The sequence below is a fragment of the Pantherophis guttatus genome, chromosome 8 (genome assembly GCF_059756535.1).
Source record: "Pantherophis guttatus breed Tessera chromosome 8, ASM5975653v1, whole genome shotgun sequence".
Classification (NCBI taxonomy): Eukaryota; Metazoa; Chordata; class Lepidosauria; order Squamata; family Colubridae; genus Pantherophis; species Pantherophis guttatus.
Window position 1 is genome coordinate 9,301,697 of NC_142070.1, and position 12,702 is coordinate 9,314,398.

General features: G+C 43.8%; 1 protein-coding gene across 1 annotated transcript in view; it reads left to right on the forward strand.

Moving 5' to 3' along the window:
- FRAS1 (Fraser extracellular matrix complex subunit 1) overlaps nucleotides 1-12,702 on the forward strand; it is a 447,420-nt gene that overhangs the window by 321,969 nt on the left and 112,749 nt on the right. Inside the window, exons 31-34 of the mRNA XM_060687010.2 lie at nucleotides 2,838-2,954; nucleotides 3,684-3,798; nucleotides 5,758-5,895; nucleotides 10,554-10,586. Coding sequence (XP_060542993.2) covers nucleotides 2,838-2,954; nucleotides 3,684-3,798; nucleotides 5,758-5,895; nucleotides 10,554-10,586 — 403 coding nt within the window. The remainder of the gene's footprint in view (nucleotides 1-2,837; nucleotides 2,955-3,683; nucleotides 3,799-5,757; nucleotides 5,896-10,553; nucleotides 10,587-12,702) is intronic.

A 12,702-nucleotide genomic window follows, 5' to 3' on the forward strand; every position in this document is an offset into this window, starting at 1 on the left:
GGACACATGACCACAGGCATGCTGCAAATGGTTGTAAAAAGACCCGATCCTATGTCTTTCCCCCCCCCAGTGCCGTTGTAACTTTGAACGGTCATTAAACGAACTGTTGTAAGTCGAGGACTACCTGTAATTTCTACAGTCAATTAATAAAAGGAGCGGGATATAGCCTTATACTTTACAATATTCTTGTGACATTTTTGTTCCTCAGTTTCCTCATTTTGTTCCTCAGATAAAGAATCCCAATTCTGGGCTACTCTTAAGATCTTGGACTTGTGATTGTCCTGTATGCATTTTTCAGTTTGTAGCACGATGGAAGAGAAGGTTGCAAGTTTGGGCTTTTCTGAAGAACCATATTGCGACTGTGGAAATAATTATGCAGTTAAACTTTTGTGTGTGTTCTTTTTTTTTTTTTTTTTTAATTTGATTTATATGCCGCCCTTCTCCGGAGACTCAGGGCGGCTTACAATGCGTTAAGCAATAGCCTTCATACTTTTGTATATTTATACAAAGTCATCTTATTGCCCCCACAACTGGGTCCTCAATTTACCTACCTTAGAAAGGATGGAAGGCTGAGTCAACCTTGAGCCTTGGAGAGAGTCGAACCAGCAGTAATTGCAGGCAGCTGTGTTAATAACAGGGTGCTTAGACCACTGTACTATCAAGGCTCTTGGTGTGTATGTATGTGTGTGTGTGTAGGGAGTTAGAGTGAAGCTGTGTGTATCACAAAACAATAACCTATCTGTCAGGCCGCAGATGAATAGCTAGTGACTGCTGAGAAAATGCAGATGGATGATTTTTTAAAAATTAATATTCTGGGAACTGCGTTTCCAGCGACCGCTCGCAGAATAGATCTTCCCCAAGCTCAGTTACAGATCTGTCATTTACTTTACTTTCCCTTTCCCCCAAGGGTCCTCTTGACCGAATCTTGACAACGGTCTAGGAAACTCTATAGGTTGAGATCTCTTGCTTCTTTTTTGAGGGAGGAAATATTCCGTGCTACATTTCTTTCACATCGCGTAAGAGGATGGTGTCTCCGTGTTGCCATTTATTGATTTCTCTGTTGTCCCTTGGGGAAGCCCTTCTGAAATCTTCTACCAATTCTTCTATCGGCATAGCCGCGTATCTGCTGTGGGACGTGTGTGGGTTGTAGGATGCATTCTGATAAGGCATTACGGTGGTGTTTATTTATTTATTGGTCATGTATTACATTTATTGTAGCCACATACTCCAGAGGATGGTTTATGGGTGGTTTATACCAGGGGTTTCAAACTCAAGGGCCGGGTGCTGGAGCCGGCCCGCGGGGTTCTTAGATTTGGCCCATGGGGCTACCCTGGAAACAGTGAAGGACTGGTCTGCCTCTTGTTTTCACTGGCAGAGGGTTGCAGGAGGCTGTCACAGCCGAAAACGGAACTCAGGAGCCTGTTTTTGCTGGCAGAGCTCTCGGGCCGCCACAGGCACGATAATTCTTGAATTCCGATATGCTATCAGAAATAAATCTTCTAAAAACCAATACCACAATATTATAAAACCAATCATAATTAGTAATAGTCATAAATTAGTAATGTCAAGTAATTAGTAATGAATCAGTAATGCTGAGGTTTACCTTAGTTTTCTGATTTTTGGCAATGTCCAAGAAGGAAAAACGGGGATGAAAATATGTATATGTTTTAGTAGTTTACGTGCTAGATTAAAAGAGCTTTAGAAATACCTTAAAATCTCAGTCAAATGTACACGGGATGATTCTAGCAAGTTTGTTTGACACAATGTGTAATTTGAAGGAAATTTTATTTATTTACTTTTCAGTTCTGTTCTTTTTGTGTACAAATGTACAATAAACAGAGCCTTGGTGGTACAGTAGTTTAAAGCACCCTGTTATTAACACAGCTGCCTGCAATTACTGCAGGTTCGAATCTTACCAGGCTCAAGGTTGACTCAGCCTTCCATCCTTTCTAAGGTAGGTAAATTGAGGACCCAGTTTGTGGGGGCAATAAGCTGACTTTGTATAAATATACAAAAGTATGAAGGCTATTGCTTAACGCATTGTAAGCCGCCCTGAGTCTCCGGAGAAGGGCGGCATATAAATCAAATTAAAAAAATAAAATAAAATAAAAGATCATATAAATAGGCAGCGTTTTTTCTTAATATTTCTGATTTCTGTGGGAAATTTTTATAGTTTACAGCTTCAAAATTGGATATATATAAAGATTGATTCCATAATTATTGTCTTGTATAATTTATTTGCATCTAATTCTGATTCATAATATCATTATGCCAGCAATCTACACAATAAGGTTTCCCCAGCTATATTTCTCACTGTGGTTTTTCTTTTTTTAAGCGCTTTTAAAACGAAATCTTTGTTTCGAGGAGGGGGGGGGAAGGGAAATATTTTCCTTTTGCTTCAGTTCTAAAAATACTTCCAAATTAATCCTAATTGAAGTCACAACTCCTCCGGCATATTAAGATATCTGATATTGCGGAGTTGATTTAATCAATTGCACACATTTCAGAAGAAAGCGAATTATTTAAAGAATTATATCAAAAAAGACAGGGCCAACATTATTTTTGTCTTGTTATCTATGTATTTATTTGGAGCAGCAGAACATCAAATTTTCATCTCACCTCTATAATAAAATAGTTCCTGTCATAGATGTTATAATTTTATTGGTCTAACACAGCGGTATCAAACTCGAGGCCCAGAGTGTGGATCTGGCCCATGGGGTACTTAGATCTGGGCCACCGTGGCATAATAATCTGCATAACTGCACTAGGAACATGCACTGTCATGATGCATACATTCTCACTGCCTCTGTTTCCTTTGTGTAATGTCATATTTGCAGGTCTCTGGTGCAGGCTTTCCACAGACCCATCTTGAGACCCACCTGTTCAACATTGCCATCTTACCACCACACCTGGCGTCACCTGTGTCCTCCTCCAGGTCTTCTTTTCACATGACGGTAAGTCCAGAATTATATTTCTCCAAGAATGCATGTTTCTTTATTGGGGGTCACTGATAACAGAGCTGCACTATATGCTTTTATTAGAGAATTATACAAACTTCGTGTATATACAAGCTTTGTATATTTAATGGACCAGCTGAGGAGCATCGTAGCTCGCGTGGTTTGGACGCTGGGTTGACAAGCAGCAAACTCACGTTTGAGACCCAAGTACTGCTGTAGGGAGGGGTGAGCTCCCATCCTTCGCTCCAGTTCCTGCCAGGGACATGAAAGATGGGCCCTACTGTGCATCCCCCAGGCAACAGTGATCTCACCTTCTGACCCTTTCAACCTGGAAGGCAAGGGTGAAATCTACTTACCTTCCCAACCGGTTCGGAAGTGCACAAGCCACGTACGTGCGTGGGGACCCTCTGCATATGCGCAAACCCTTCTGTGCCTGCGCAGAGGGTAAAAACAGGTTACTTCCTGGTTAAAACCAGGATGTAACGAAGACCGGGCGGGTGGTCAGAGCCTTGCTCTGCCTTCGCTACCGGTTCTCAGAACCACCGGAGAACCATCGCTACCAGTTCAGTCGAACCGGGAGCATTTCACCCCTGCTGTAAGGGCCTCGGTGCTTCCGACACAAGTGCGATTGAAATGGACCAGCGTCATCTATAGGGCGAAGATAGTCAAAAAAGTCAAGATGGTGTATAAGTACATATTTATCTTATCTAAATATCTATCTTTCAGGCACTAGAAGATCGTGTGACACCTATTCAACCCCATCAACTGTCCTTCGTCAACTCACAAACTCCAAGTGAAGAAATCACGTACAACGTGACTGTCCCCTTGCCTCCAAATCAAGGCAAGATCATTTCATATATAATTTTTTTTCTTATGTGATTCTTTTTATAACTGAAACTGGTAGGCTGGCAATCAGGCAGCTGGGAGGATCGGTTGAAGGATACTGAAAGTATTTATAAATTAAGTATTTATAAATTAACATGTTCTTGGGAAATCATTGAATTTTCCTTGGTCAAAGCTGAAGTGTCGAAGGAGGTGGGGTGGCGCAGTGGTTAGAATGCAGTATGGCAGGCTGACTCTGCCGATTGCCAGCAGTTCGATTTTGACCGGCTCAAGGTTGACTCAGCCTTCCATCCTTCCGAGGTCAGTAAAATGAGGCCCGAAATTGTTGGGAGCAATATGGTGCCTCTGTAAACAACTCAGAGAGTGCTGTAAAGCACTATGAAGTGGTATATATTATTATTATTATTATTTATTCAATTTATATACCGCCCTTCTCCTATTGGACTCAGGGCGGTGCACAGCCAAGGATAAAAAACATACCAATACAAAATATAAGTCTAAGTGCTATTGCTAGGTTAGAATGCAGCATTGCAGGCTAACTCTGCCGCTACCAGCAGTTCGATTCTGACCGGCTCAAGGTTGACTCAGCCTTCCATCCTTCCGAGGCCAGTAAAATGAGGACCCGGATTGTTGGAGGCAATATGCTGATTTTGTAAACTTCGTAGAGAGGGCTGTAAAGCACGATGAAGCGGTATGTAAGTATTATTGCTATTGCTAAACGTCTGCCTCCATCTTAATCAGAGAGGCTCGGATTAAGCAAAATGGTTACCCTTCAAAACTGGGAAATAGAGCACAAATTTGAATTCACATACCTCCTTTTTGCACTTCTCAGAATGGTGAATGGAGGACTATAGGTGGGTTCTGCAGAACTATTGAATGTCAGATGATGAATGGAAGAGAATGCTATGGCTGGGATTAAAATCTGAATTGGGAAAGAATGGCAGGGCATATTAATCGCATCGTATTTGAAGCAAACTTTACAAGTTCCAAAGACTCATATTTACAAGCTCCGTAATAGAGATTTCAGTGACCATGAGCACCGCAAGCCTTGAGTTTTGATTAGCCTCATATGAAGTCCATAGAAATTTGACTGGTTAATCAGAAACTAGCCAGCCTCATTTATCAACAAATGTTAAGCGAGATGGAATGGCTGGTTGAAGGTTCAACAATTATTAAGCAAATGTAGTTTTAAGTATTCTGGACAAAGCCACTGTGAAGTTGTGGACACATCAGCAGCACATTGGAAGAACATAACTGCAGTCTTACAGAAAGCACATTTGTTAGAATTCATATATAATATTTGATTACTGTATTTACTTACCTAACAATTGTAAATTGTTTATAGTCTATTGAAATAGTTGTGGCCCACCAGTGGCCAGCAGAGCTGGCAGTAGATTCGGACAGTGAGGAAGTTGGGGAGGAACATGGGCCAGTCCTGGAGTCTGGGGAAGGCTCAGACGAAGGCTCTGAGTCGGAGGCAGAGAGGAAGCCAAGGCCATCTGCTAGTTCTTTGCTGCCTCCAGAGTCTGACATGAGCGAGGCAGAAGAACAGTGTGCGCCTGTTCCCAGTCCGCGCATGCGCAGAGCTGCCAGGAGACAGAAACAATTAAGGAAACAGGGTCGACTTGGGAGTAAGGCTTGGAGACGATTGGCCCCTCCCATAAGACATAAAAGAGAAGTGAATGGGACGTGTGTTTTTGCAGGAAGCAATTAGTTCAAACGATTCAAGATTTGAAACTTCTGTTTGTGACTCTGTGCCAAGTTTGGCCTTGCCTTGCATCTGAAAATTAGCTCTTTGGCAGCGTTCCACGTGAGATAGGTGGGTGTTGATAACCTTCCTCTGTATGAATTAAAGAGGTTTGCTGGGACTAAGTTTGTGCTGTTTAATTTCTAAGGAAGCCTAGGTCAGAACAGAGATTAGGTAAGAAATAAATAAACTCTCTTTCCATTGTAACAGGCATGGTGGAACACAGGGACAAACCATTCTTCCCGGTAGCCGCTTTTACCCAAACGGACATCAACAATGGCAAAATTGTCTATCATCCACCTAGTGCTGCATCCCATATTAAGGAGCTCATGGAATTCTCCTTTGCTGGTAAGAATTTAACCTGCTGACTAGCACTCATTCATAGATTCCCTTCCATAACTCCCTAACTTTCTCTTTAAAAAGTGTTTCTCGGCAACTTGAAGATGAGTGGAGGTCAACAGGCTGGTTGGGGAATTCTGGGAGTTGAAAGCCACACATCTTTTGAGGTTGAGAAACATGGATCTAGACCAGGGGTCTCAAACACTAGGCCCGTGGGGCAGATTCGGCCTGCGATGTGGTCGGATCTGACCCATGGGGCCGTCCTGAAAAATGTAAGGGGCCATCCCACATCGCTTTGTCCCAGCCTACCCCAGTGGTGAAATCCAAATTTTTTTACTACCGGTTCTGTGGGCATGGCTTGTAAGGTGTGGCTTGGTGGCATGGCAGGGGCAGGATACTGCAAAATCTCCATTCCTTCCCCATTACTGGGGGAAGGATATTGCAAAATCTCCATTCCCATCTCACCCCAGGGGAAGGATACTGCAAAATCTCCATTCCCTCTCCACTCCTGGGGGAAGGATATTGCAAAATCACCATTCTCTCCCACTCCAGGGGAAGGATACAGCAAAATCCCCATTCCCTCCCCACTCCTGGGGGGAGAATATTGCAAAATCTCCATTCCCACCCCACTCTGGGGCCAGCCAGAGGTGGTATTTGCCGGTTCTCCAAACTACTCAAAATTTCTGCTACCGGTTGTCCAGGACTTGTCAGAACCTGTTGGATTTCATCCCGGTCTATCCCCTCCTGGCAGGTGCGCATGCAAAGAAGCGTGGCTTCGGCCCGGTCTACCCAGTGCAAAGAGGAAACATGCCAGCAGTTTGGGGAGTGGTATCAAGGTGGCCACACCCACCCAGTCAGCTACACCCAGTGAGTGGCGTCAAGTGGCCACACCCACCCGGCCCCCCAAGGTCAACCACAGCCCTGATGAGGCCCTCAATGAAATTGAGTTTGACATCCCTGATCTAGACAATGGTGGGAAGGTTGAGCAATAGATTTTAACAATATTTGAAGGGTCTAAGATCCCAGCCATAAGAAAACCAATGAAGCACATGGAAGAATGCTAGGTCAAATGCCTAGTAAGGATCTATGACGTCTTAAAAATCATTAAGCCTAGGTCACAACAGGAAGACGGGAGATAAAATGCAGCTCTGGTCCAAGCTTCAGGATCTTTGGGGATCTTATTTAAAAACAATTTTAACAACGGGGAAAAAAACTCTTTTTAAGTACCTTAGGCCTGTTTATAGCAAAGGCTGACATAAAATACTTCTTTAAAATATGAAAGAAAAAAAAAGGAGTACTTTTGAAAAATGCCCGGCTTTCAGCTTTTTGGCAGCTCGTTTCAGTACAGTTCTCATTCATTTTGATGGATTAAGCGCCCTGTGTTTCGGCGCTGGCAGGCTAAACACAGCAGGTAAGACACGCAAGTTCCTATTGGAAGTTGGCTTTGTATGTTTCTTCCTTTTGCAGATGTAGAAATAGCAGCTTCTTGGACTGTAAGGCAGGGGTGGGTTCTAATTTTTTTTACTACCGGTTCTGTGGGCGTGGCTTATTTTGTGGGTGTGGCTTGGAGGTCGTGTGACTAGGTGGGCGTGGCTAGCTGGTCAGAGTCATTTCTGGAAGGTCCTCGCACTTACGACCAGTCCTCGCACTTACGACCTGACTCATTTGTTTGCTTTTAACACTGATCAGCTGTAGGGCGGCCCTTTGAAGCCCCGTGGCAAGAGTTTAAACAGTTTTTTTTCCCTCTAGTCATCAGCTGGGACTCAGGAGGCAGCAATAGATTGGGGGTGGGACCAAATAAAAGGTAAGAATAACGTGGGTGGGGGGGGTGGGGGGGCAGGGGGGGAGAATCGGTTCGGTGACGTCATATGGTCACCGCTACCGGCTCGGCCGAACCGGACCAAACCGGGAGGAACCCACCACTGTTGTAACGCATATAAGGTGTAACATCTAAGCAATGCCTAATGGTGCAAGCAATTTGATAGGAGCCCGGGGAATTTCATGAGCTGATGTTAATTCATGAACTGATACTAATCTGATGATTAGTGGTATAATTGCTGTAAAATTTCGTTATGAAACACACTGGGCCCCACAAATCACTGAGGGCCATATATTAGACAGAACAGGAAAATTATGAGTGGGTTGCACTGCAAGATGGAATTAATAGTCCCCTAACAAACTAGAATGGATTGCCACGTCACGAAGATGCTGGTGTTTTAACTATTCTTCATTCTTTCCTTTTGTGGAGTCCTAAATTTCAGGATATTGGACTTGGCATTACCTTTGCTACCAAACAGAGGGGGTCAACAGAAGCATCGTGATCTGCATTCACCAAGCATCCCTGAAAAATGAATCTAAATGACGTTTCTACCCTAAGGCTAACATTTTTAGCATTCTATAACTTAAGACTAAATGCCGTAACACTTCTTGCACCAAAAGGCGAGATAGGAAACAATGGATGAAAACTAACCAAGGAGGGAAGCAACCTAGAACTCAGGAGAAGTTTTTTTTAACTGTGAGAGCAATCAACCAGTGAAATAACTTGCTTTCAGAAGTTGTAAATGCTCCAACACTGGAAGTTTTTAAGAAGAGATTGGACAACCATTTTTCTGAAATGGTATAGGGCAGTAATGGTTAACCTTTTCCGGACCAAGTGCCCAAAGTGTGTGCCCAAACCCCCAAAATGCAATGCGCGGGTGCCCCGCCCCCGTGCATGGCGCCCTGTGTATGTGTGCGTGTCCCCTACATGCGCCCCCTACATGCATCCCCCACATGTACGGCAGAGACCTGAAGACCAGCTGGCCAGTGGGAGGCATAAGCAGCAGAGCTGAACTGGGGTGAGGGCTCGTTTGCCATCAGAGAGGGCGCTGCATAGCTCGCTCGCCAACATGGCTATAGGGCAGGGGTGAAATGTAAAATCTGTTACTACTGGTTTTGTGGGCGTGGCTTGGTGGTGGTGGTGGTAATGTGACTGGGTGGGCGTGGCCAACTTTTTTTAAAAAAACTTTTCAAAGCATTTTTTTCTAATGCTTTGAAAAGCCTCTCTGCCGATCAAGGAACTCAGCTGGGATCGTCAGAGACTTTTCAAAGCATTTTTTTTACCACCTCTTCGGCCACATGATCATATTTGGGCACTTGGCAACCAGCATATAGTCACAACAGTTGCAGTGTCGCAGAGTCTTGTGTGATCACCATTCGTGATCCAACCCAGCCATCTTCTGGCAAGCAAAGTCAATGGGGGAAGCCAGATTTGCTTAATGACTGCCTGATTTGCTTAACAACTGCAGTGAATCAAACTGCAGTTTATCAATGGTGGCAAAAAAAAAAAAAGTCATGGAAATAGGATGAGCTCAACAACCGCCTTGCTTAAGGTGGAAATTCATTGCGGTCATAAGTTGAGGAACTTGTAGTCAGGTTTATTTCATCAGAAGCATCCAATAAGCCGCATTCTCCAGTACAAAACTCATTTCGAGAACTACAGGTAGTCCTCGAGTTACAACAATTGAGTCCCAATTTTTATGTTGTTAAGTGAGACATTTGTGAAGTGAAGTTTGCCCCCTTTTACCATCTTTCTTCCCACTGTTGTTAAGCGCATCACTGCGCATTAGTAACATGGTTGTTAAGAGAATCTGGCTTCCCCATTGACTTTGTTCGTCAGAAGATCGCAAAATGGGATCACATGACCCCGGGGACACTGTAATGGTCATATATACCATGTTTTCCCCAAAATAAGACCGGGTCTTATATTAATTTTTGCTCCAAAAGACACATTATGGCTTATTTTCCGGTTAGGTCTTATTTGGGGGGAAATACAGTACTAAACACCTCCGTCTGCTGACGATCTTAACTGGGGCTTATTTTGGGGGTATTACGAGCATCCTGCAAAATCATGCTAGGGCTTATTTTCCGGTTGGGTCTTATTTTCAGGGAAACAGGTTATATATGAGTCGGATGCCAAGTATCCGAATTTTGATCACGTGGCCACGGGGATGCCGCAATGGCAGTGTGAAAAATGGTTGTAAGTCGCATTTTTCAGTTTCCGTTGTAACTTTGAACGGTCGCTAAATGAACTGTTGTAAGTCGAGGACTACCTGTGTTAATTGACTGCCTTTTTATGACAATCCAAATGTTTCACCTTCCTCTAATACAGGCGTCTCCAAACTTGGGACCTTTAAAGCTTGTGGATTTCAAGTCCCAGAATTCCCTGTCAGCTGGGATCGTCAGAGGCTTTAAAAGCATTTTTTTACAACCTCTTCAGCCGAAGAGGTTGTAGAAAAAATGGTTTTAAAAGTTAAAAAAAAAAAAATTGGCCACACCCATTCAGTCATATTACCCACCCCAAACCACGCCCACAGAACCAGTAGTAACAAATTTTACATTTCACCACTGATTCGGAGTATAAAACGCACCCAGATTTTCACCCTCTTTTTTGGGGGAAAAAGGTGCATCTTATACTCCGATAAATACAATATCTTAAAAAACGGTGGTCTCACATCCACTGAGAATGAAGTCAGCATTTCCAAATACTGGAAATTGGGCTTGTGTCTTTTCCCTTCCAAAAATTCTTTGTGACATCATACCTGTGTAGTGAATCAATTTCGTTTTATTTTGTATGATTCTCCATGCTGCAAACAATTGTGTTTTCCTAATCTTTTTATCTCCTCTAGGTCTTCCAGAATCGATTAACTTTCGTTTTACAGGTATGTGGATATTGGTTGCACATCACTCAAAGTGTGTATTTATACTTCGTTTTATTTATTTTGAAGACTCCGGGACCACCTAATAAACATAAAATGTAGTGTTGAAATAGGAGGCTTGGTGATAGATCAAACACTGCGAAGTCCTTGATGCTCTCTAAGCTTGGTTATTTGCTCGCAGATACCTCATTACCCAACTAGATAACATTAAATTTATTTTTTATCCCACCTTTATTATTTTTATAAATTATTCAAGGCCACTAACATACCCAGTGTTCTTTCCTCTTTTTATTTTCCCCATAAAATAAGAGGGGTGAATTTTGCTGAAAGAGAGTGAATGGCCCAAAGTTACCCAGTTGTGCCTAAGGCGGGACTAGAACTCACCATCTCCTGGTGAATAACCCAAAGTCACCCAGCTGCCTTTTATGCCTAAAGTGGAACTAGAACTCACCATGTCCTGGTGATTGGCCCAAAGTCACTCAGCTGCCTTTCATGCCTAAAGTGGAACTAGAACTCACCATCTTCTGGTGATTAACCCAAAGTCACCTAGCTGCCTTTCATGCCTAAAGTGGAATTAGAACTCACCATCTCCTGGTGATTAACCCAAAGTCACCCAGCTGCCTTTTATGCCTAAAGTGGAACTAGAACTCACCATTTCCTGGTGATTGGCCTAAAGTCACTCAGCTGCCTTTCATGCCTAAAGTGGAACTAGAACTCACCATCTTCTGGTGATTAACCCAAAGTCACCTAGCTGCCTTTCATGCCTAAAGTGGAACTAGAACTCACCATCTCCTGGTGATTAACCCAAAGTCACCCAGCTGCCTTTTATGCCTAAAGTGGAACTAGAACTCACCATTTCCTGGTGATTGGCCCAAAGTCACTCAGCTGCCTTTCATGCCTAAAGTGGAACTAGAACTCACCATCTCCTGGTGATTAACCCAAAGTCACCCAGCTGCCTTTTATGCCTAAAGTGGAACTAGAACTCACCATTTCCTGGTGATTGGCCCAAAGTCACTCAGCTGCCTTTCATGCCTAAAGTGGAACTAGAACTCACCATCTCCTGGTGAATAACCCAAAGTCACTTAGCTGCCTTTCATGCCTAAAGTGGAACTAGAACTCACTATCTCCTGGTGATTGGCCTAAAGTCACCTTTCATACTAAGGCAGGACTACAACCTAGTCGCTAAACCTGGAAATTTTGCTATGGGTGGTCTTGCCTAGAACTCCTTTAATGTTATTGGGTATAATGAAATATGAGAATGGCCTTGCAAGAAGGAAGTAGAAGAAGGATCAGCTACATAGGGAAGGAGCTTGCAACTGAATAAGAGGCAGAGAAAGAAACTTAGAAAAGACCCATCTTAACTTATCAGGCGGTAAAAAGTGACGGTGGGAGATCTGTACTTTCAGACTTGCAAGATTTTGTTCATATAGCCGGGGGTGGGTTTCACTTACCCTTACCACTGGTTCTCCCCGTGCACGCCTGCTCGCTTTGCGCGCGCCCACTGCCTGCATATGCACCCAGCCGTCCGCGCATACGATTTTCTCGCTCGTGCACCTTCCGTGCATGCACCCGGCCTCCAAAATGTTCCTAAATAGCATGACTTGGAGCCGGGGGAGTGGGCAGGCCCACCCGCGATCACCGCTGCTAGTTCACCAGAACTGGAGCGAACCGGCTGAATACCACCTCTGGATATAGCCTTAACAATAAAGTAGAATTAGTTCACCTTACCGTGTTTCCTGTCTGGTTTACCTGGGAAGGCTGACACTGAGGCTTTATCAGTGAAGCCCAACTGTTCTTTCCAGGTTCCCAAACATGACAAGCATGGTGGTTTTTTAACTAAACGTTCCCTTTATTAGGAGCGTCAGCAACCCCAGCAAAAAGTCTCTCTCAGCAGGCTAACGAAGTCTCTTTAAGTGTCTGTGGAAAGCAAAGCTCGCTCCCTTTCCCCCTCAAATGGCTCTAACACACCAGGAGTCTCTCTCACTCACCACACACGTAACGGAAGTTATGGAAGGTGCGCCCGCTCTTTTTCCAGCAGCGGAGACATGCATACACACACTCCGAAGGCGCACTCGGCTCTCAGAGCTGCAGATTCCAAGAAAGACTTCTGATACAGTTC